Below are 24,235 nucleotides of genomic sequence, written 5' to 3'. Positions count from 1 at the left end.
TGAAAAAGTATTACTTTTTATGCTAAGATTATTACTGTTTATTGTGAATATCGGTAGGGTTGACTCGCCTTACAGATAAATATTCGTGAGACAGACTCACAAGAGACTTACTCCTCAATTATATATTCAATATTTCAAAAATATTATTATCGTGATTGAAAGGGTAATGTCATCATCAAACCATCCTTTTCACACGAACTTCAAATCTTGGCGGAGGAGAATAAAAGAAAGCTTCAAGCAATCATAAATTTCAAATTTAATATAATAATTAGTTTTTACCACAACACATGCATCCAACCGACACCGTTTCACCTCCGTTTTATTTAATTGGAAAAAAGAATAAATAAATAATTAAAAATAATAATACAGTTACCAGCACTTGCCATGATTCCCATCATCACCGCTCGCAGTAACTAACAAACCTCTCAACCTATCCATTTATACTTGAAAACACGCTCACTCCTCCGTCTTAGATTTCTCTGGTTCATGACGCTACAAGAGACAGCTGCTTCTTCGATCTGCTCTGCGAAAGCTTTGGTGAATTTTCTACTGCTCACATTTTTTATGATCTATGTAGTGTGTTGTTTGATCCGATTTCGAGATTTTCGCAGTTTTCACTGTTTCTGTTGTTTTAATTGCTTTAGTCGGTGCTACTGGAATTAAATAGCTATTTTCGTAATTCTGATATTTATTGAATGAATATTGAGAGAGTTACTGTTTCTAGCTCAGTAACCGTCGGTCGATCATGTGCGTGCTTTTGTAGCGTTAGTGTTTTTTTTTATTTTCTCTGCATCTTGATCGTTAGTCCATCCTACACTAGTAGAAAATAACATACAGGTGTTGTCGGGGTAGATATGGAAATTACTTTAAACGATATATGCAGGATCCTCACATGTCTATGATGAGTGCTCTTCCGATGTAGCATCCGCCAACCCCTTTTAGTAAAGGTTTAAGGACTTTGAAATTGGAAGTTAATGTTTGTTGTTGCTTTGGTATGTTTTCGTGCATTAGAATCTGTGAAATGTGAATAGTTTGATGTGCTACATTTGAACTAAATTAGGTGAACAGATCTTCTCTTCTGTTTTTCTTTCTTTAATTTTGGTGCCTACTGCTTAGATTATGACGGCGTAGCTTATTGATTGGAAAGTTTTAGGATAACTTGTGGTTGTTTTACATCATTCTTGTGTTACTTTGGCTTGGGCTCTGAAAGGTGTTAACAAAAATTTGGTTTGAGCTGCTAATCCAATTGCAGCTGACTATTGTCACCTTTATCATTGTTGTGATGAAAATGAGTTGAACACTTGGAAAGAAAGAATGCAAATTAAAGTTATTCATTTTTCAAACAATCGTGGAAGGTAGTGATTTTATATATATCTCTACAATATTTTTTGGTTGAAATGAAAAGCTTGGTATTGCGGCTGAAATCATAAATGCAATGCATTCTTTAAAAATAATAAAATATTAGTATCTTTGTCTATCTGTCTGGAGATGCTAACACGGATCGATTTTGTTCATTTGATCTCTATTCAGATCAAGCACATATGCATGCCAAAATCTGTGTACAAGAAAAGAGTGGTTAGGGGCAAAGGGTGACTCGGATGGGTAAATGAGTAAAGGTGATAATTATGGAAGAATTATCTCAAATAATTATCATTTAAGTGCTTGAATAAAAACATTAAATAGTTTTATATCAATGGAGATGAAATTCTCATCTTCTGAGATCGAGGGGGTATAGATAATGATCGATCATATATAGTGGCAACATGGTGCCAAACGTGCGCAAAAAAATTTTCAGACTTCTTGAGAGGGTCCTCTTCTCCATTCTTAACAGACCCTCCCCATAAAAATGAAGGAAAAGGTTCATTATGTGTATTGTCAATATAAACAGCAGAGTTATATCATGAATCTGACCATCTCTAACTAATTTTTTTTTGCAGAAACAACTAGTAATTCTGCATTGTACTGTAGATTTGTCTCTAATTTGAATGAATTTGACTCCTTTCATTTGGTGGTGAATAAGGAGTCCTATACTACTATGTATGCTACACTTTTACTCGATATATAATTTGTTGCAGAATGTAGACAAGGTTTAGGTTTCCAAAACGAAAAAGAAGAATGTAGTTAAGGTTAGACCCTTCGAGATACCGATAGCGATGCAGTGCTTTGTACAATTAAATTTATACTTCTGATGAAAGCCTATCAGCTTCTTTTTTTCCTTCTAAACAAATTTTTTTATTTAGTGTTTTTTAGCTAAACCTTTTTATTCTCGTGAAATTCTGTTACTATGGTAAACTGGGTTCTCTTACTTGTGTCATCATAGTTGTTCCTTTCTCACTTTTTTTCTTTGGTTGATTTTGTTGTAGGTGGAAAAGGATTGATCATGAAGGAGACACAAAGGCGAAGGGGTCCCAACAACAAAGAGAGAAACTATCCTTCCAGATCTGATTCTGGAGATCATAAGCCACAAGAAAAGAATGGTGGAAAAAACCTAAAATCGAAAGAGATTGGTACAAAAGCTTTTTCAGATACCGTGGAAATCAATATAGAGGCAAACATAGTTGCCAAACCCCCTAAAGTTAATGAAAATGATGTGGTAGCTTATACGGATGAAATCTACAGATCTGTGGAAGCATTACATCATAGTGAAACGATGAAAATGGATGAGAAAGAAAGTGATGAAAAACTAAGTGATAATTCTAATAATTGGGAGAATGATTCCAGGGAGGGGGTTGCAGATGAATCTGACCCTGAGACAATCAATGATTCAGTTTCTTCTCATGGAGATTCCCTAACAGCTGACGAGGAGAAAGTAGAAAAAGTTAGCTTGGTGCCTAAAAAGATTGGAAAAAATGCTTCCTCTGATGGCTACAATATCCGTGCACCAAGATCGAGATCTGCAAGTAGCAAAGCATCAAGTGACACTCCAAAGAAAGGAGTTAAACCTGATAATGGACCTTTTATATCAACTGCCAAAACTACACCTGAGAATTCGAAAAATATGAAAGTCCATCCGAAGCCTTTGGTAGAGGCCTCAGTTAGAGCTGATGACAGACCTATTGAACAAGAAAAGAAGGTAGATATCCAAGATGAGACTTTCCATTGTGATAATAGTTCTTGTAATGATGTTGAATCAGTCAACACCATGGAAAATTATGCACGGGACAAGGTTACGTTAGACCAAAAGATAGAAGAAATGGAAACTCGGGTTAAGAAACTTGAAGGTGAGCTGAGAGAAGTTGCTGCCCTTGAAATCAGTCTCTATTCTGTTGTACCAGAACATAGTAGCTCTGCACATAAAGTGCACACACCTGTAAGGCGCCTCTCGAGACTCTACATTTTTGCTTGCAAGTACTGGTCTCAAGATATGCGAGCTACTGTTGCTAGGAACATTGTATCTGGACTTGTTTTAGTTGCAAAGTCCTGTGGAAACGACGTTTCAAGGTACGTATTAGTTTTCATGTATTTTCATTCACTTTAGATTTACAGCTCCTGAATTGATCATATTGCTTCTTATTAGGTTAACTTTCTGGTTGTCAAACACTGTTGTTCTGAGAGAAATTATATCCATAGCATTTGGAAGTTCCCGTCGCTCCAATGCTCTATCCAAAATGTTTGAGTCTATTGGACAAAAAAGGAAGAGTGAAGCGAAGGCTTCATCTTCAAAAAATAGTAGTACTGGGAGTAGACCACTGAACAAGCAAGGACTCTTACTATTTGTTGATGATTGGCAAGAATCAAGAACCTTAACTGCTGCCTTGGAGAAGGTCGAGTCCTGGATGTTTTCTCGAATAGTTGAATCGATATGGTGGCAGGTGATTACTTTATGGCCTACATAGATGAATTCTTGGTGCAACACACATGTGAATGGCCTTTAGTACTGAATAATTTTTTTATTTTTTTTCTGCTTCAGACTTTGACACCTAATATGCAATCTCCTGGTGATGATTCCACAAATAGCAAAACTTCTGAAAGGTTGCTGGGTCCAGCCTTGGGTGACCAGCAACAGGGGAACTTTTCCATTAACCTCTGGATAAATGCCTTTCAGGATGCTCTCAAAAGACTTTGCCCTGTCAGAGCAGGAGGACATGAATGTGGTTGCTTGCCAGTTTTGGCAAGGAAGGTGTGTAGTTTTGATGCTATTATTTACCATTTACCTTTTCCATCTTTCTGCCCATGACTCTAGTTTGTTGTTTGAAAGGTGATAGAAGGATATTTGAACACAATTAATAAATAAATGATAATTAGCTGAATCAGGAACTCTTTTATTTATGTTTTGATTCTGTTGGTTTTTTTGGATGCTAAATTGATGGTGTCCAATCATGTCTGTTATTAGGTACTGGAACAATGTATTGGCAGGCTAGATGTGGCAATGTTTAATGCCATTCTCCGTGAGTCAGTCCACGAGATCCCGACGGATCCCATTTCTGATCCAATAGTGGACTCCAAAGTTTTGCCCATCCCTGCTGGAGATTTAAGTTTCGGGTCAGGTGCCCAGCTTAAGAATTCTGTAAGCACTTCACTCCTGTTGTAAATAAACTTGCATTGCGTTCAATCAGCAGAGATGCTTCACTGTTGTTCAACAGAAAGTTACTTCATCCTGTTATGCCGTAAACTTGTTTTTTGAAGATGAATGCACAAGTGTCCTACTTTAACTGTCTAGATTTGATATGATCTAGTCAAACCTTGGTGGCGTTTCTGTATAACCCCATCTGAAGCCTGACTATTTAGAGGTCCATGTATGCTTACAACATACATGGTAAATGATCCTTCCTTGGGCTTTTTTAGGTTGGCAATTGGACAAGATGGCTAACAGAGTTTCTGGGCAAGGATGCTGATAGTCCTGCATCAGATGGAAAAAACAGCTATTGCACAGATGGTAAGATGGATGATGGTGAAACGAAATGCTTCCCTCTTCTTAATGCCCTGAGTGATCTTCTCATGCTTCCCAAAGATATGCTCATGGATCCAACAATGAGAATGGAGGTGTGCCATATTTAAAGATTATCCTTCTGATATGAATTCCTCTTGCATCCACAAGATCTTCACGCTTATCTTTCTATATAGGTGTGTCCACAAATCAGTCTCCCATTGGTTAAGCGAGTGCTCTGCAACTTCACTCCAGATGAGTTCTGCCCTGATCCCGTCCCAGGTGCTGTGTTAGAGGCACTAAACGCTGAGGTAAGTTGTTTTATATTCACCCCTGTGTTTTTATCTCTAAAAATTTACTGCCATCAGAACTCTATCCGAATAAATTACTAGTGTTTTATTTATAAAATTAAATCTGGTCGAATAGTTTTTCACCGCCATGAATCCCTTTGATCATCATTTGCCTCGATTTATTTCTCAGAGCTACTCTGTTAATCACCTCAGAATGAATGTAACTGATCATGGATTTGCATCACGACTAATAAATTACATGATATGGATTTCTATTTTATATGTATCTTTTTAGTCAGAGAATTCTGTTTGATATGGAGTTTGAATCGAATACAATTAAATGAATGAGACATGCCCTTGACATCAGAGCATGGAATATGAGATGACACTATATCTGGAACTGTGTTTTGAGTCATTCTTTTAATGACCTTGTTATGTGGGATGGCTTGACTACTCTCTAATCTTTCTTCATTCACAGTGCATTGTAGAACATGGACTATCGGTAGGCTCCTCCAGTAGCTTCCCTTATGCTGCTGCTCAGCTTGTGTATGTGCCACCATCTTCTTTCGATGTGGCAGAAAAAGTAGTAGAGGTGGGTGAAAACTCTCATTTGTCAAGAAGTTCGTCCTCGGTGCAGAGAAAGGGGTACACCAGTGATGAAGAGCTGGATGAATTGGAGTCTTGCCTGATTGACAAATTATTATCATCTCCACGTGATGAAAGCAAAAATCAAGAAGAAATGGGGTGTGATGGAGCAAGTGTTAGGTACGATCTCCTCCGTGAGGTGTGGCTATCCACGGATTCATGAAAGCTTATATTATGCCTCATTTTGTATGAAAGGTTAATATATGATGAGTAATATATTTCATCCATAGCGCGTGAGATTCATTTCAGTCCCATAGATTATTACTTATATACGTCTGAGCTTGCTAGTTTCAACCAGTATTTGTTGGCTAAACAAATTTTAAAAATATATATATTAAATTTTTTCAGACATTTGACTTTTTACTTTATGAACTTGAGAAAGAAAAACAAGAATTCAGTGAGTCTCGAACTCCAGATGATTCTCGTATTTATGAGCATAGATGTCATTGTATGCAGAGACCGATGGAATCAGCTATTTCCATTACGCTTATTACTTGTGAAGCAGCGGGGGATCAAATGAAAATGATATATGCTTTAAATTAAATTTTTAACACAATTAACCTGGGCTGGGTTATAACTTCACTTTTTCCCAAAACACGTCTGATAGCTTAAGCCAATGTTTCTTCATCAATCTTCTGTTTTCCCTCTCGATGAACAAAGTTCAAGATAAAGATTGAAAAATTCACAATTCATGCACAATGCAACACAAAAAATGATGTGAGCATGATATTTTACAAGAACGAACTGGACAATGGATTCCCAAAGCGACAGCACTCAAAAAAATGAAGTTACAATCAGAAACAATGTTCTTCACTTGAAAGTTCATACAGGAACTGAACTGACAGATTCAATACAGCCAGAAATATCGATATCTTGGATACTTAAAGTCGTTCTTGAGTCAAGACATTGAAGTGTTTTAACAATTTCCCACATCGATGGCCTCTTTTCAGGCACAACAGAAGTGCAACGAGTCGATTTCTAGAGCTCCCATCATTTGTAGTTGGGAAGAGGTACTCGTTATCTTAGAGTCAAGAACCTTTAAAGCTCCATTCGTAATGTTAATCTTTCTCCTCACCCATTTTACAACATCAAGAAAAGGTTCCATTGATTCTTTTAGTTCAGCTTGCCTCCCTGTCAAGAACTCTAATAAAATGACACCAAAGCTGCATGTATCGCTCTGTTTTGTGACTTTCTGATGATGATGTTAAGTGAAATGAATTTTCTCCAACAATTCGATCTAAAGAGAAGTCGGTGAGTTTAGGTTCAAAATTGTTGTCCAAAAGGATATTTTTTTACTTCAAGTTCCTATGAAGTAAATGTGGAACATAATCTTGATGAAGGTAGGCTAATCCTTGTGCGATTCCAATAGCAATTTTCAATCGAACGCTCCATGGAATATTGAAGTCCGGTTTGCCAATGACGTCTCCAAGGTTTCCTTTTGGTAGATATTCATATATCTAGAGAATGGAGTCATCAGACTGGTAAAAATCCCAAGATTTTTACCATGTTTTTGTTTGGGATTTTTACCATGTTTTTGTGTCTTATCCTTGCCAAAGTCTTCATCTCGGATTTCAGGGATTTCCAAGAGTGAACTGAAAATTTTAGTATTTTTTTAACAGCAATAAGTTCACCACTAGGTAAAGTAACAGCATAAACTCTTCCAAAAATCCCACCAGTTTTTCCACTAGCTGCCTTTTTATCCATCAACATGATCAAATCGAGCTCAGTCATAGAGGGTAAAGAACACCGATCTCCAAGAGCAAGATTCGAAATTCGGCATCTAAGAGCCGTACACGAGGTAAAATCCCAAACCAAAGAACACTAGTGCAAAAGCTAGACCAATAGAAATCATGGCAACGGTCAATTTAGTAAGGCCGAATCCTTTGCTCCTTCCATTGTCATCCGGACAAGAACTAGACAACCATGGACCACATAATCCAGGATTTCCTTGCAAGAATGAATCAGGAAGGTCAGAAATCAAAGACGATGGAACTCTACCAGAGAGCTGATTGAATGAAACATTGAAAAGGGCCAGGTTTAAATTTAATAGAGTCTGTGGAATTGAACCAGTGAGATTGTTACAGGAAAGATCAAGGTATGTAAGCAGTGTCAATTCAGACAGAGATTCTGGAATTTCACCAATAAAACTGTTTTCTGCAAGAGACAACGACACAAGTTTTTTACACTTTCTCACCTCAGGAATCCTACCTGAAAGGTAACTGTTAGAGAGACTAATGATACTCATGACTGGCGAATCACAGAAATTCAGAGGAAGCTCACCACACAAGCCATTCAACGAAGTAGAGAATCTATACAAGCTTCTAACTTTCCAAGTGCCGAAGGAAATTTACTTATGAAACCATTGTTATCAATCTGAACCTGTTCTAATTGTGCAGATTCCGATATTGAATCAGGTATTTCTCCAGTGAATCTGTTATTTTCTGCTCTGACGAGCTTAATCTTAGGCAAGGACCACAGCCAAGATGGAAAATTACCACTAAACCCATTGTTCTGAACCTCAAACCTCTCAAGATCCATACAGTCATTGATAGATTCACTGTGCATTGACATTTAAGAAATTTGTATGTAAACTCAGATTTACAAGCCGCTTAGCCTCACAAATCCCATTGGGAAATGGCCCAAACAGCTTGTTTTGTGAAACATCAAAAGAAACCAAATTGGAAGGAAAAAAGACCCAACTTGAGGAATTTTTCCAGTGAGATTATTCTGAGAAAGGTCTAAAACTCTCACTCTTCAAACCCTTGAAGAAATCAGGTATTTCTCCATAGCAACCAGAGTTTTGTAGCAAAAGTCTCTTAGCTTTACTGAGTTTACCAACATCCACAGGAATCTCAGCAATCAAGAATGGATTTTGAGACAGATCAAGAACCTCAAGCTCAGTAAAATTTCCAAAAATCATAGGGTCACTCACTACCCGAAAGAAAGTTGCTTACCAGATTGAAAACTTTAAGTTGCTGCAACGAGCCAATGCTTTCTGGGATTTTTCACTCGATATGATTACTGCTAAAATCAAACACTTTTAATGACTTAAACTGAGAGATATGTTCTTGGATGGAACCTAATTATAGAGATTTTGAGGATTTTATTTTATAATATTTGTGTTTATTTGTAATTATTATCTTTAATTATGTGTTTATCTGAATTAATTTTATAATATTTGAAAATAAATAAAATATTTTTTATATTTTATTATCTCGACAATATTGAAGTTTTGGAAAAAAATCTATGTAGATCTTGATAAATAAAATCTCAATAATCTTAATTATAATTTTTGAAATTGACATGAGGTTCAAGGAGTCGAAGATTAAGCTCATTAAGAAATATAAAAGGGCGAGACGTGGGCAGTAAGATGAGGACGAAAAGAGAGAAAAAGAAAAAAGCATCCCGAAAGAGAGTAGGCAGAGGACAGAGACGTGAAGGAGGGGAAGGAAGAGAGCATAATAGAGGAGGAGAGAGAAGAAAAAAAAGAAACAGGGAGGCAGAAACAGAGAAGAAAATGAGGTAGAGGAGAGAGAACGGTAGAGAGGAAGGGTTTATTTCATCTTACCTATATAGGTATTGTCCTCATGATAGGATGGATGGCCAAGATTTGCTCATGCATATATAAGACCCACTTTTTTTTAGGAAATTGTATGTGTGGCAAGATCTTACCGGTTGAAATGAAATGAAGGTAGTGCCCACATAGGTAGAATCTCATCTACCGGGAGGAGGAGAGGACAGGCACAGATGAAGAAAGAGAAGACGGAAGTGCATAACAAAAGTGAACAGAAGACTACACGGAAAACAATATCAGAGAGGAAGACAAAAGGTCTCAACATACGTCAAAAATCACTGAGAATTCCTCTTATTCCTTCTTTAGTTTGTTTTCTTCTATGAAATTAAATTTGAATTTTCACTTTTGTTTTGAATTCATAGAATAATTTTATTTAAGCTAAGACCACGATAGAGCCAAACAATACTTTGTTTGATATTTGGTTTATTTTCAATATATTATTTTTCTTGATTTTAATTATTGATTGATGTTGGTTTAATATTTCTTGTTAATAGTCTGATCAACTATTTACATGTTTGTTGATTAATCACGAATCGAAAGATGATTGATTAAACATATCAACAAAGACGTCATCAACACATGGTTAAACTGATTAGAAATAGTATTCAACTTCAATGTGCGGTTTTAGGTGAAAACCGAAATTCCACGAAGATTTGATGTATTTAGATCCAATTAAATTCAATTAGAAATAATTGGAATGTTAGATTTAAATAGGTTTATTAACTCGAGAAACCGTTTAATAAATAAAATTGAGAATTTCACCGTAATTGTCAAGAATTAAATAATTAATTGAACTTTAACACGTGTCAACATAGTAGAGTTTTGTACCGTTATGTGTCTTAGTTATTTATTTGAATTTGAATCTCTCATTAATATTTGAATTCCTCGTTTTTAATTGCAATTAGTTTATTTAATAGTTTAGATTAATAACCAACACATCATCTTTTTTTTATTTTGTCTAGCTTAAGTTAAGTGATAAAAATTCTAATAATTAAATATTAATCTCCGTGTGATCCATACTTGGACTCATCATTCATTTACTAACACTTGACCTAGTCCGTTTGCTAGATTTATTCCAAACCGAAATTAAGTTCCCAAGATGAGATTGCTACTGAGATTCAGAGTCTCCAGATAGACACATCCAGAGAGATGAAGGGGAATCGGCAGGTTAAAGAAATTATCAGCAAGACTAAGATGAGCAAGTTTAGCAAGTTTACAAACAGAAACCGATATTTCCCCAGAAAGATTCAAGCTTTGGAGGGTAAGAGAAGTAACAGAAAAAGGAACCCCATTTGTGCAAGAAACTCCAGTCCAGTTACCATGGTGAATAGCTAAGGTGTTTGACCAATCAGACAGAGCATCCAAAAGATCATTAATGGAGCTCTTAAATTGAAGCAACACTTCCGCTTCAGAGAATGCTGAGTTTTAAAAATATAGGATGATTTTGCAGTTTGACGCCATGGAAGCTTTGATGCTGATCATTCACCGGAATAACAAAATATTTTATGCATTTATAGATATAAATTTTTTAATGATCATATCACACCTGCTTAAAAATTATAATAAAATCCATAAATGTACATTTTTGGAAAAACATTATATAAACTTATGATAATAAAAATTAATTTTAAAAAAAAAACTTTAATGAAAAAATCCATAAATTAATAAATATTAACCGTTTAATTTTTTTATATTGAAATATCTTTTATGGCTTCAGTTTTTCTATTGTTGGCATGACTGAAATAAAAATATTAATAAGCTGTATCTCAACATTTGGTTGTATTCAAAATAATGAATTATAATACCTCTAGAAACCATTGTTTATTCTTCTAAAAAGAACCATAGTTTATATATTGTTTTACTCAAACAATTTGACGATATATCACTTTAATAATAAAATAAAATTATTTTATAAATAATAATTATAATAAAATGAGAGTACAAAAACAAAGGCTGGGATATTTGTTAAATAAAAAAAGACTTAAAAGATATATCAGCTAGTAAAAAGAGTAAACAGAAACACAGACATCTCTCTTTCTCATTCTGTATTAACGTTTAATACATAAAGAGTATAAAGCACACCGAAAACATCCTACCATTGAAACAGAGAATATCTACATATATGAAAGCATGAATAATTTAAAATGGGCCTGTTTTCTTCCGGTTGCAGGTCATAAAAAAATACACGTGTTCTATGCTGGGTCCTCCAACAAAACAAGACTATTAGCTGTCAAGAGAAAGTTGCGTGCCTCAGATTTGTTGTAATCGGGTTTCACTTTTCCTTCATCTTATTACGCTCCTATCTGCTTGCACCCCTTCTCTCCTAAATTTCTTCCCTTCTCCGTCTCGTCCCCTGTTCACCTTTTTCCATATTGCCGTCTGTCTTCCGGTTTTCTTTGTGCATCGTCTTGTCTGTGTTTCCCTTTCCTTCGCTTCGGAATTCGTCCTCTTTCTTGTCGCCTTCGATTTTCTTTGTGCATTGTTTTGTCTGTGTTTCGCTCTCCTTTGCTTCGGGAATACGTTGCCCGCCCTTTTTTTTAAGCCACCGTCTACCTCCTGTCTTTATGTGTTTGCTGTTTTGCCTACGGCTCGGCCTCCTTTGTTTTGGTGTCTGCGCTTTTTTATGACCTTTGCTGCCTAATCGATCTACCTAAGGAAAGACTTAGTCGCACCTCCGCGTGGGCAAATAATCTTTTCGTCCGGTTGTTTTTGGGGTATTTTGTTCTCTCTTCTCGGTTCTATGTAGTACAGCTGGTTTTTATGCTTGTTTGCTTATGATTTGCGATTTTTTGGGTTTTTGGTGTCTGTTTTAACGCTTAGCTGTGGCAACCAAACCATCTAGCTTGGGTTTGACATAACAAATTTATAGTCTTTGTTGTGCTTGTTAAAGGGTTTTAGTATATCTGTTATTGATCTTCAAGATTTGACTTTGTTATATTCGACAAAATAAAGCATTTAAAACATTTTATTAGTTTTTATTTTTCCTCATAGAGACAGGGTTTAACTCCCTCTGTTTTTACAAGGAAAAAATACAGTACTTTTAGGAAAAATTGAAAAACTCAGGCTCATTTTGCTTTATGGTTTCTGGTTACAAATTATTTGTTTTCTTAACCAACTGCTGATTTGTTATATTTCTTAGCTTAACCAATTTGTTATTCTGTTGATATATGTAGGTTTAATTTGAGTTTGCTATATTGAAGTAGCCGTGTTCTCAATAAGAAGCTTCAACAAATAAAACCTATGGCTATTTCTTCCACACGCTCTGCTTACAGGTTTGATCTTTTATTACTGAGTTATTAGTTCAGATTCCAGCACTCTTGCTTTGTTGCTGTATATAATGGTTTTTTTGCTCATGTTTATTATTATAGAAAGCTTTTAATTATTAGCTTTTGTGTTGCCAAATCATAGTTTATAATTCAATTTGTTTTTTTGTTTTATCTTGGCATAGACATCTTTATTTTAAAGTTTTTTATATCAGCAGGATAATAATATTAAATTCGGCTATTTTGAGTTGCTTAATATTATAAATTAGCCACGATGCTGCGGCAAAGAAAAGAAAACTCAGTAGATATAAACATGACTAATAACTCTCGTAAACGAAAATATGCTTGTCCAAATGATCGTAGGTTAGAAAAAAAAATTCGTCGGCGGGAAAAAAATGAAGCACATGTTTTACATAAGGTTGATGTAGAAAATACTATGGCCGACTTATTAATGTGTATACCAAGTGTTCCAGAGGTGCTACCTAATGTGCCAGATTGTAAATATTGTGGTGCCAAGCGCATATATGCTGAACCACCGACTTTTTGTTGTTCTTTGGGAGAAATAAATCTTTTATCTTCAGAAATGCCTCCTGATTTGGTATAATTGTATATTGGTAATGATGATGATGCAAAGGAGTTTAATATGTGCGTTCATATTTATAATAACATGTTTGCTTTCACCTCAATGGAAGTACATTGTGATGAAATTTTTGCTAGAAGAAATTCTGGAATTTATACATTTCGTGTGCAAGGCCAGCTTTATCATTTTATAGGCCAATTAATACCGCCAAAAAATGAAAATCCAAAAAACTTACAACTATATTTTTTTGATATTGAACATGATTTGTCTAATCTGGTGTGTATTAGTTCAAAATTTAAGGAAACTCTTACAAAAAAATTAATATGCATCTTAGCGAAAAATCCGTATGGGAAATTTTTCCACAGTCTTAATAGTATTGAGAATCTAAACGACTATAAGATTGCTCTGTTGGCTGATCCCGTTCAGCAAAGTGACTCTAAGAGATCGAATAACAAAAATAGAACAAGCCATTAAAGCACAGCGTGAAGACCTAGCAGAGCACAAGCAAGCAACAAATACATTCAATGCCTACATGGTTAACTTTACATCAGTCCTTGCACAACGCTTTCCACCGAACACTCCAGCAGATACACCAATCCCTCCACCACCATCGTGGCCACCTCAGCAGCCACTGCAGTGCACAACCTATCAATAAGAATATTCATGATGCCAACATTGATGGTTTAGATAACAGCTACTGACATCCAACACATGCGGTAATCGGTATGTACTGTCACCTTATTTTCTTTTGTTCACTTTACATACTTTACATTTCAGTCTTAGCGCAATATGTTGGGAAAAAAATTTACAGAAATATTTAGGATATGCCATAAAATGTCGAACAAATATTGTAATAAATAACTCTAAATTTATTCCTAATTTCCCAAATCCAGATTCATTTATACACTTGCTACCAAAACTAGAATCATTGAATCGCTCTATAATATTCCCCAACACACTTTATATTCAATATTTTCTTAATTAAAATGCCATAACAACTCATACATTCAATAATTTCTTTATTAAAATCTCATCACAACTTAAATATACATTAATATTGTTTTTTTTCCACTAATACTAATTCCATTGATATTTAGGAAAAACAACTAATCCCTAACTTTTCTAACACATTGCATTTGGTACGAATATAACAAATAGCATGCTGAGCAGGCCTTACATTTTAAAACAATAAATTATGCTTTTACACTTGTCAACAATTAAAGACAGCTAGCTTACTTCTACTGATGTGTCCAAAAACAAATACAACATTTGACATAAACCATCTATGACACATCCTTCTTCAGATGATATATATAATTTCATCTACCATATTCTATTTTACATTCAATTACCTGAAGATTTGCATATTTTTCTTTCAATATCTAAACATACTGTTTCTATTCCAAAACCAATGGAAAACAATCATTACTGTGATTGTATCGATTGTAGTCAATGTTATTACATCGAAGAACTTATAAAAAGATTTTATTCAAACCCGGTATGGGCCATCATCTTACGAAGAACACATAACATGGAATCAAATCTTTCTCTCCTGCTAGACTTCGCAGCTGATATCGAAACAGAGCTACATATCAACATTGTTCGACAACCTCAGTATGTATATTAAATAGCTACTAAATAAACCATCTCATATTCTAGAAACCGTTTAACTAAAATACATTTACATATACTTCCTAAAAATAATAAATTACGTTTTCTACATAACCTACGTTTATTTTACTCTTTACACCTACTCGCCTTTCTTTGGTTGTAATTCATAAATAACTATATTTAGTGTTATTGCCTGCCTTTTTTTGTCTTTTATTAATATAGCCGTTATCAATCATTCCAAGATGTATTTGATTTAACATATTATTGATAAAATGGCTACTGATAGATATACTTAGCTGGTTTCCAACTTTAAACAATAAATGGTATACATAACTTCTAAATCATAGATATGGTCGGTAAATACCAATACATGATGTAGCCTACACAAATGTTTTATTGTCTACATATCGCTACGAGCAATAGTTTGTCTTTATTATTAGAAAAAATCAAATTACTAAATTCTAAACATTTCATCTTCACAAATTGTTTAGTTCCAATAAACTAAAATGAAATGAACAAATTTCCTGAATATTTTTATTTACAACTAGCTAAATTTCTAGACTTGGATTATGTTAAATATACAAGAGTTTAACTCATATTCTTATCGAATTTTTTTTCTTCAGGTACGACGAAACAAACAGAAATGAAGAATGAATCAGAGTTATAATAATACGAACATAGTTACACTTTTTTGGCTTTCTAAGTATGTACTACCTTGAAATATTACATAAACTATATATTAATTATTATACTGCAACTATGTCTATGCTTTGTTGGTATTTTGATATGTTTTAGGAAAAAAAGTGATTAATAGCGTTTATATGTTTTCTATGATTTGCTACTTGTTTGTGTTAGTAATCAAAGTCCAAAAGTTGCTTTGACTAAAAAACCATATATTATACCTTATTTGTCTTATACATCCGATCGATATTGTCATTGTTAAGCTATGTTTAAGCCATATGCGAACTAAAAACAAATTATCAAAAATATAAACACAATTTTACTAAAATAAGTAAGCATGTTTTTTACGTACATAATATGTTTTTTTTTTATTTAAATGGTCTTTTTTTTTAAACAGATTAAATACAACTTTCAGACATTACAACATGCATACACATTTAACCAAATTATATAGTATAATTTAAAACATTTTCAAATATATATATTCTTACGTTTTTTTTTTTTTGAAGGAATATTCTTACGTTTAATATATATTAATTCACACCAAAATATGCCACATGCATAAAATAATTCATTACAGTTTTTTAGCGTCTACAATGCCAACTTTTCCCCTCCTCATATTTAGCCTCTTTAAATTTTTCCACCAGTAAAGTTAAACATTCACAAAAAAAACACAAATTTTATCGTCTTCAAGGTATAAACAAAATTTATCATATATTGCACATTAGGTTGGGTAAACACCTCATCCATACCTAGTAATACATCAATGTGCAAATAGTAATCAGGATAAAATGTAGAATGACAAGAAATGCAATTTCACAAATTCCACAACAATGTCATTCAAACCACCAAATAACATCTTAAACAATGAACCAAATCAAAGAAACTTGTAGCCAGTTGACACTGATTTCCAGCGTTACATATTGCAATAAATCACAATGAAGCAGCAGCACCAACCCCCCACCCTCCTCTCCCCCAAATCCTCCCAAATTCTTGCCTATACCCATGCTGTTAATGAGTACTAGACACCTATTATGACCATCAACCAACTTAAATGAACACGCATAGATATGTGAAGGGAAAGCAGCTTTGTTTCATAAACCTTTTAAATCTTATCGAGCTTTTCAGCTTTCACAACAGGGTTTGCCTTTGCTATAGCATCCTGAGCAGCAATCCGGTAATCAAATTGGCAGTTGTGTTTGTCAGAATACCGATGAACTGAACAAAACATATGCCCGCACTTGCAATTGAATCCCGTTAAACCCACTCTCTTGTAGCAGCTGGTGCACCTGTTAGGTCCTTCTTTCGCCTTTGTGTCTGAGCCATCACCCGTCCCAAGTTCAGAAGATGGTTGGGGAGAAACAACATTAAACTCCAATTCAGCATTTGCTGCTTCAGCTAAAAAAAGCTCGTTTTTGTTAGTACTTGAGCTAGAGTTAATTATGTCCTCAATAGATGAGGCAGCAAGCTTCAACTGTTGTGGTTTTAATACAGTGTCCTTGTGACATTTGGAGCACATATTCATGGTTGCTGCGCTTCCAAAGAAACCACAGTTGTTGATGCAAAGAATGGGGCCTTCTGGCACTTGGCAGCCCGTTTCCTTGGAAGTATCCATTAATCCAAATCCTGTCATTCAACATGCACGGCTTGTAAAAAGGTGTCCTTACTCAGGAAAAAGGGCTTCTGAGCTACGACATGTGGGCACTCCGCAAAATGATTTGGCAAGCATGCCAACTCAGTCTTTGAAAGAACAAAAATTACTTGTTCTCGTGCAGCATATTAAATGGTAAAATTCAAACCACAAAACATTTAAAACTTATTCCCTTTACATGAATTGAATCATATAACTGGCATAATCTAGCAATTGAGCAGCTGGAAGGAAGAGAAATGTGTCTTTGAAAACTAAAACATGAACCCAAAAATAGAATCATCAACCAGGGCTAATCAATCTCATAAAGCACATCAGAGTTCAAGCTTTCTAATGCGTTACTGAGAGAAAAAGTGTTAATAGTTGTCCAGAACTAAAAACAACACCAATTTAGCCATCTAGCATCATGCATATTTTAATTATCTTCACGATTAACCTCCATCAAAGGAATACCCCAAATTTTGTCACACGCAAAAAGACATACAAAAAGTGCTGACTACTGACTTCAGGAAAGAATACCACGTCAGTGACAGGTTACAAATATTGAACCATCTACCAAAACAGTCTTTGAGATAAAAATTCATGATCAAATTACTAAATCATTGAGCTGTGAAAGCATATATTTATTTCATCAAACCACAATCAATTTACCGAATCATTCAGCTATCGAAGCATACAATTATTTTGTGATGACAGAATAGAAAAATAATATTAATAAACTTTCATCAATGTGCCAAATGGTATGACTTGAAAAGATTAAGCCTCATATGAACTACCCATCAAGGCATAACAAACGTTAGCCACACCACAGTCTGCACAAAACAACACAACAAACTCTTGAATACCACAGAACATTGATTGTGGGTAAAGGAGTTTTATTGTAAATGGGAACCATGTTAAAAACTAACTTCACCCAGTTTCTTTAACTTACTGTTCAAAATTAATTTTCATTTCTCACCTAATAGATCGCCTTCTGAGTGAAATTAAAAAGATAGAAAGGAATAAACCAATGATCTTCTTATCCACTTAATTCGGATAACTCAAATTTGGAAGAAAACAATCATCGCTTTGTACCACATGTGATGCAACATGTAGAAGCCAAGAGTTAAAAGCCTATAGTGCTTTTACTTTCCATTGAAAAACTAATTAGAGAGAGAAAAAAATCTTAACTGAAAAAACTCAGACGAAACTCTCCAATAATTTTTCTTTCTTTTTTTTTAAAAAATAAATAAATTTTCCAGTTTGCTCAGCATCTCTATGACCCAAATAACAGATAACAGATCCCATTAAAACGAGCAAAATTGACTCAACTTCGTTGTTTAAAAAGCACACCAAGAAAACAAAACAAAAAAAACTAGCATCTCATAAAACTTCAAAAATAATATCAAAAGTTCCCACTTTTCTCAAAATAAGCTTGGTCCACACCTAATAACAAGCTTTCACAGGTGAAAATAAACAGAATTGACCGTTTTCACAGTTAAATAAAAAGCATACTCGTCATAGACATTAGCAAAATTAAGATAATTAACAAAGAAAAACAGCGACCCCAGTAAGAACACGTACTGGAAAACTCCAGCTAACATAAAACGAAAAAAATAAGAGTTTCCCGATCCTGACTCAAATCGAACCAAAATTCTTACGCTACTCCTCGACCCACAAGAAAATGATGAAAACAAGGATTCAATTTCACACGAACTAAACCAGATCAATGAATCTGCATAAAATCCTTGGATAAAAATTGCGAATTAGGGTGCCTAAGAGCGTTGATGGTACCTGAAATTGTGTAAAAGAAGGGAGAAAGCCGGTGGGAGAGAAACAGAGAATCAGCGTACGTTCACATAATTCAGATTTAATATCTCTCTGCTCAAATGATAATAACAATAATAATAATAATAGTTGACAAGCATACGCAGCACAGCACGAGATATTTTATTTTTAAATTTAAGTAACCTATTTTTTTAAGAAATTTACATCTTCAAATATATTTAATGTATTATATAAATACGATAAATTATAAATCTTATGATTTTATTATATCATTCTACTGGTAAAAAACACTGTAATATAATATTTGCATGAAACTAAATGAGATTATACATAAATTTTTTTGAATATAATTGTGGTATCTAAAACATATAAAATATCACATGTTATATGATGTAGTCAAAAATGTAATTATTTGGACTACTCTGTATATGCTCGTAAATGAATCCAAGTTATCGTAGATCAGTACTTCATCTAGCTTTTAAACGAATTCAAATAGCTCGTAGATATAAAATTTTAGGTAAAAACATGTGTGAGACGGTCTCACAGGTCGTATTTGTGAGACGGATCTTTTATTTGGGTCATCCATGAAAAAGTATTACTTTTTATGTTAAGAGTATTACTTTTTGTTGTGTATATGGGTAGGGTTGACCCATCTCACAAATTAGGATCCGTGAGACGGTCTCACATGAGACCCACTCAAAATTTTATGGGTTATCACATGCATCATGACACAAACGTCAGAGACGTCAGGGTTTGCCCGTAGACACTCCAATACTCAATTCAAATAATAGTTTAAAGATGTTTTTTGAAAACTGAAGATCTTAAGCATAAAATAATGAGAGTGTCCTGAATAATGATAATCATCGTCTATTTATAGATTTTTTGGAGCGTATAGACGGCATGAAACTGTATAAGTAATTTGATCCTCAATAATGAGTTGTGATACTCACGGGAAATTTTAGGGTCCGCTTCCAGCAAGTGTCACTAGTCCAAACGCAGGTTTTAAATTACACTGAGCCTGAAATCACGAATAAGATCGTTAGAAGGGGGCCGGGAGGGTGTCCCGGCGTAGCCCCTCCGACGCTCAAGGCAGAGACTGAGGATATATGGGGGGAGCAGCTAAGGGTGCTGCTGAAAACAATATAGTGAATGAAATAACCGTACGCTCAAACCTGGTATTTATAGGAGAATACATGGGCTTCTCATGGGCCCTTCACCTGTGGACCCTAAATATGGGCTGGATCTTGATGGGCTCATCCATGGGGTATCACCAGTCTCTCCCTCCCGAGTCGAACTGAATCGTAGGTTCAAAGTTCGATTAATTGTGTTGTCCTTGTTTTATCGGCGATGAGGACGTACCATGCCAGAAAAATTACTTTCGTTTGTCGTTAACGAACGATGTTACCACTACGAAAATTACGGGGATCGACCTGTCCGGTCAGATCGTGGGGGTTTGGGGGCAACGCCCCCAAAAGCTCTTCAGAAACAATCACTCACAAGGGTGAGGATGTGCATTTTCTTTTTGCCGTTCGTCAGTCTCCAAAGATTTGGAAACAAATTAAATCATATCGCAACCTTGTTCTGAAGGGAAAGAAATCAAATCGTAATCCTGCCTTGAAAAGAAAGATTTGGTCTGGGCTCCTCCTATAAATATGGGTTCCCTCCTTACTTCATTTTCACTTCTCCCATATATAATTTTCTCTGCTACTATTTCACCAGCTCTCCACCGTCGCAGGCCACCTTCTCACTCTACACCTACGCTCGTGACCTCGCCCGACGCCACCGAGCCCTCGCCCCTGCCGCGCTCGCCCAGCGTCCGAGCCACGCTCGCCCAGCACCCGAGCCACGCTCGCCCGGCGTCCCGCCTAAGCGCCATGCTCGCCTGGCGTCCCGCCCAAGCGCGCCTCGCCCTCAGCACGTCCCGGCTGCGCCTCGCCCCTGCCAGAAGCTCGCCCAGCCCTAGCCGCACGCTCGCCCGAGCGCTCGCACACACAAGATCCACGCTCGCCCGGCGCCACGCCTAAGCCCGCCTCGCCCCTCAGCACGCCCGACAGCGCCTCGCCCCAGCGCACGCTCGCCCCTGCCACCCGCTCGCCCGAGCGCTCCTACTGCAAGCTCGCTCGGCCCCAGCCTCGCCACTCGCCCGCACTCACCCTCGCCCTCTCTCAACCTCGCCCTCGCCATCATCCGCATACAACCTCGCCACTCGCCCGCACTGCACTCGCCCACCGAGCGCTCTCGCCCACCGAGCGCCCTCGCCCTGCCAGCCGTGTGCCTCGCCCTCACCGTGCTTATCACCCACTTGCTCTCGGGGTCTTATTTTTTTTGGGTATTTTCTCACGTCTCACCCGGGTCAGTTTTCTCCTTTATCTGTTTAGCTACCTTTGAAATCATGTCTTCCTCTGATTATGAGTCTAGTTACTCAAGTGATTCCGAGAGGTCTAGCGGGTCTAGCGAGTCTAGCGAATCTAGCCAGAGTAGGACTTCCCTAGCTGATCCTGAATTTATCCTTGACTCTCATGAGGAGGAAGTCGCCACTCATAGCCGTCCTGGTAAGGAAGTTCGCCATGTGACCCAACAAATGAACATATCTGACGCAAATAATTTATGGTACGGTCATTTGTCATCCCACATCCCTCCTGATAGCGAGTCAAAACTTAGAACTTTGTGGCACATTCCTTCCTCCCATCAGATAATCATTCCTACCTCTGAGGACCGACCCTATCTAGCCCCCAATGGCTGCTACACTTTCTTTCAGCACCACTGTGATGCCGGTCTTCGTTTTCCCTTATGCGATTTCCTCCAAGAGTTAAGCAAGTACTATCAGGTGCATTTAGGTTTACTCATTCCCAATGCTTTCCGCTCGATATGCTGCTTCGCTGTGCTATTTAGGGCCTTAGACCTTCCGCTGAACTGCACGACTTTCTCCTACTTCCTGGTCTTAGCCAAGTCTAAGGACGGACCTTTCTATGTGACCTCTCGGTCTAGTCACAAACTTTTCGACGGGGCCCCCAGTCACGTGAAGGACTGGAAAAAATATTACTTCTTTATCCAGCCTCCTAAGGAATTAACTTGCTTCACGGATTGGTACCCTACTTTCACTAAGCCCGACCTTTCCAAGGATTATAAGAAAGATAAGGAGTATCTGCAGATAATGAGTGTACTAGGAGACCGATGCTTTAACATTCCCAAACTTCTATCTGAAGATCTTCTGTGTCACGCCGGGTTAAGTCCTGCGAAAATTAAGCTGAAGGAGAATGCTGGTAGATACTCTCACTTTTTATGTTTTCGTTTTTCCTTTTGCTTATTATGTTACTTGATAACACTCTCATCTGCTTCATTGTCTTTGCTTGCAGGTACTAGAGTTATGAATGCTCTATTTCTCCGTGAAATTGCAAAGAAGAAGACTGAGGGTTCATCATCAGTACCTCAGAAGTCAGTTGCCTCAGCATTCAAGACGGGGATGAAGGGAACATGCTCTACCACCGCGACAAAACCTGCTGGCCTGCCCACCCCGGCAAAGAAGAAGAAGGCAGGCTCCTCCTCTTCCACTCAGGAGCGAGCCTCCTCCCCACCTCCTCAGGCTGAATCACATCCTCCATCTGGCAAAGAAAAGACATCTGCCGACCCTGGCCCGTCCATTCCACAGAAGAGCAAGCGCAAGATTTCTGAGATCTCGGCCACAACGGTCTCCTCTCCGGAAGCACCCGAGCCGGATGATGGGCCTATCACCGGGCCGAGTATACACCCCTTATACACGCCGGAGTCGGTCATCGTTGGTCGAGGTCCTTCTCATTTAGCTCAGAAGATATTGTATCAGCTTCCTTCCCACGCAGATGCGACGTTCATGAGTTCCCTGGGGTGGTCTGATCTTACTCGCCGGACATGCAGCAGTATCGCTGAGGTATAATTCTCATTCCAGATTCTAGACTGATATTCAATATATGCTTGCTTTTCTTGTCGTCTTTTCACTCTTATCTATCTTACTCAGGGCATGATGTACTTAGGGGAGTTGGTGGAGCGTGCCAATGCTACCCGGTCCAGCGCTTGCCATGACTTACGCGAAAGTAAGGCTCTTTGCGACCAACTCCAGGCGACCCTAGATGAAGCGAAAGCGACACACGTTAAGGAGCTTTCCGAGTCCCAAGCTCAATGTGGCGAGCTCTTGAAGGAGAAACAGGAGCTTCAGCGACTGATAGAGGACCACGCCAAAGAGAACCAGAAGCTGAAGGAGGAGTTAAAGAATTCGCGAGCTGAACTTAAAGACGCCAAGGCGCGACATGCTGCAGAAGCGTCCTCCTTCAAAGAAGACTTTCTCAAATCTGAAGAATTCGTTGAGATCTGTGGCCCGAGAGCTTTTCACTACTTGGAGGTGGGTTTTGAAGGTGCAGTTGATCTTTTCAAGGCTCAAGGCTACCCTCCAGCCGGCGCTCCCACTGATTTCATTAGCCTTGAGGACTTTGTAGCGAGTCTCCCTCCTGATCTCTAGACCATGTTTTTTTTTAAAAAAACTTATGTTATTTTCTCATTTATGCAGATACTGTAGGCCTTCGAGCCATATTCTGTTACTTTCTGCACTGCTTTACTTTCCGTAGTATTATGCAACTTTTGTGAGGTTTACATTTGATTATTTCCTTTTGCGCACTTTGGGCATGTACGAACTCGTTTTCTGTCGTATTGAGTATTTTGCGTTTGCATTCACTGCTTCTTCTTAATTTATCTCTGTTGCCTTTAAACCACTAGGGTGAATAAAATCGACAGGGTATGAACTCCTCTGCTATGTGATATCTTAGCAGGAAATTGAAAATTCAACACCCCCACCCTCTAACTCCTCTACTAGGTGATGCCTTAGTAGGAAAATAAAATTTTTCTCCTGTCCTCAGCTCCTCTACTAGGCGATGCCTTAGTAGGAAAATAAAATTTTTCTCCTGGTATGAACTCCTCTGCTATGTGATATCTTAGCAGGAAATTGAAAATTCAACACTCCCACCCTCTAACTCCTCTACTAGGTGATGCCTTAGTAGGAAAATAAAATTTTTCTCCTGTCCTCAGCTCCTCTACTAGGCGATGCCTTAGTAGGAAAATAAAATTTTTCTCCTGGTATGAACTCCTCTGCTATGTGATATCTTAGCAGGAAATTGAAAATTCAACACTCCCACCCTCTAACTCCTCTACTAGGTGATGCCTTAGTAGGAAAATAAAATTTTTCTCCTGTCCTCAGCTCCTCTACTAGGCGATGCCTTAGTAGGAAAATAAAATTTTTCTCCTGTCCTCTGCCCCTCTACTAGGCGATGCCTTAGTAGGAAAAT

General features: G+C 37.1%; 4 protein-coding genes, 1 long non-coding RNA gene and 1 pseudogene across 10 annotated transcripts in view; 3 read left to right on the top strand and 3 right to left on the bottom strand.

Annotated features, from left to right (window-relative positions):
• The first annotated feature begins 357 nt into the window (after window positions 1-357).
• Window positions 358-6,070, top strand: LOC140983435 (uncharacterized). 4 transcript variants are annotated; one of them, XM_073450501.1, is made up of 8 exons: window positions 358-537; window positions 2,364-3,441; window positions 3,518-3,812; window positions 3,911-4,120; window positions 4,334-4,507; window positions 4,786-4,983; window positions 5,065-5,178; window positions 5,636-6,070. In XM_073450501.1, exons 2-8 carry the CDS (start codon window positions 2,381-2,383, stop codon window positions 5,963-5,965), a joined length of 2,382 nt encoding a protein of 793 aa, XP_073306602.1. In that variant the 5' UTR covers window positions 358-537; window positions 2,364-2,380; the 3' UTR covers window positions 5,966-6,070. The 4 variants fall into 4 exon arrangements, with proteins under 4 accessions (XP_073306602.1, XP_073306609.1, XP_073306617.1 ...); XM_073450508.1 differs by lacking the exon at window positions 358-537 and adding an exon at window positions 651-1,355; XM_073450516.1 differs by lacking the exon at window positions 358-537 and adding an exon at window positions 1,418-1,616 and having other exon boundaries at window positions 5,065-5,185; window positions 5,646-5,775.
• A 305-nt stretch (window positions 6,071-6,375) lies between these two features.
• LOC140983421 (probably inactive leucine-rich repeat receptor-like protein kinase At5g06940) lies at window positions 6,376-10,801 on the bottom strand (annotated as a pseudogene).
• A 715-nt stretch (window positions 10,802-11,516) lies between these two features.
• On the top strand, window positions 11,517-15,735 carry LOC140983430 (uncharacterized). The gene is made up of 3 exons (XR_012176427.1): window positions 11,517-12,090; window positions 12,550-12,648; window positions 15,454-15,735. It is a non-coding gene; the product is annotated as an uncharacterized lncRNA (long non-coding RNA).
• Window positions 15,736-16,284: 549 nt separating this feature from the next.
• Window positions 16,285-19,032, bottom strand: LOC140983401 (zinc finger A20 and AN1 domain-containing stress-associated protein 8-like). 3 transcript variants are annotated; one of them, XM_073450451.1, is made up of 2 exons: window positions 18,933-19,032; window positions 16,285-17,137 (listed from the first exon to the last, which is right to left on the bottom strand). In XM_073450451.1, exon 2 carries the CDS (start codon window positions 17,124-17,126, stop codon window positions 16,617-16,619), a length of 510 nt encoding a protein of 169 aa, XP_073306552.1. In that variant the 5' UTR covers window positions 17,127-17,137; window positions 18,933-19,032; the 3' UTR covers window positions 16,285-16,616. The 3 variants fall into 3 exon arrangements, with proteins under 3 accessions (XP_073306552.1, XP_073306558.1, XP_073306565.1); XM_073450457.1 differs by having other exon boundaries at window positions 18,850-18,963; XM_073450464.1 differs by lacking the exon at window positions 18,933-19,032 and adding an exon at window positions 18,800-18,817.
• A 2,286-nt stretch (window positions 19,033-21,318) lies between these two features.
• Window positions 21,319-23,415, top strand: LOC140972362 (uncharacterized). The gene is made up of 3 exons (XM_073434811.1): window positions 21,319-22,189; window positions 22,283-22,830; window positions 22,918-23,415. Exons 1-3 carry the CDS (start codon window positions 21,319-21,321, stop codon window positions 23,413-23,415), a joined length of 1,917 nt encoding a protein of 638 aa, XP_073290912.1.
• A 222-nt stretch (window positions 23,416-23,637) lies between these two features.
• LOC140972352 (uncharacterized) overlaps window positions 23,638-24,235 on the bottom strand; it is a 6,726-nt gene continuing 6,128 nt past the window's right edge. Inside the window, exon 5 of the mRNA XM_073434800.1 lies at window positions 23,638-23,700. Coding sequence (XP_073290901.1) covers window positions 23,638-23,700 — 63 coding nt within the window. The remainder of the gene's footprint in view (window positions 23,701-24,235) is intronic.

Source organism: Primulina huaijiensis, chromosome 1 (assembly GCF_012295235.1).
Source record: "Primulina huaijiensis isolate GDHJ02 chromosome 1, ASM1229523v2, whole genome shotgun sequence".
NCBI lineage: Eukaryota > Viridiplantae > Streptophyta > Magnoliopsida > Lamiales > Gesneriaceae > Primulina > Primulina huaijiensis.
Note: the sequence above shows the minus strand (reverse complement) of the source record. Positions and strands in the feature narration are given on the sequence as shown.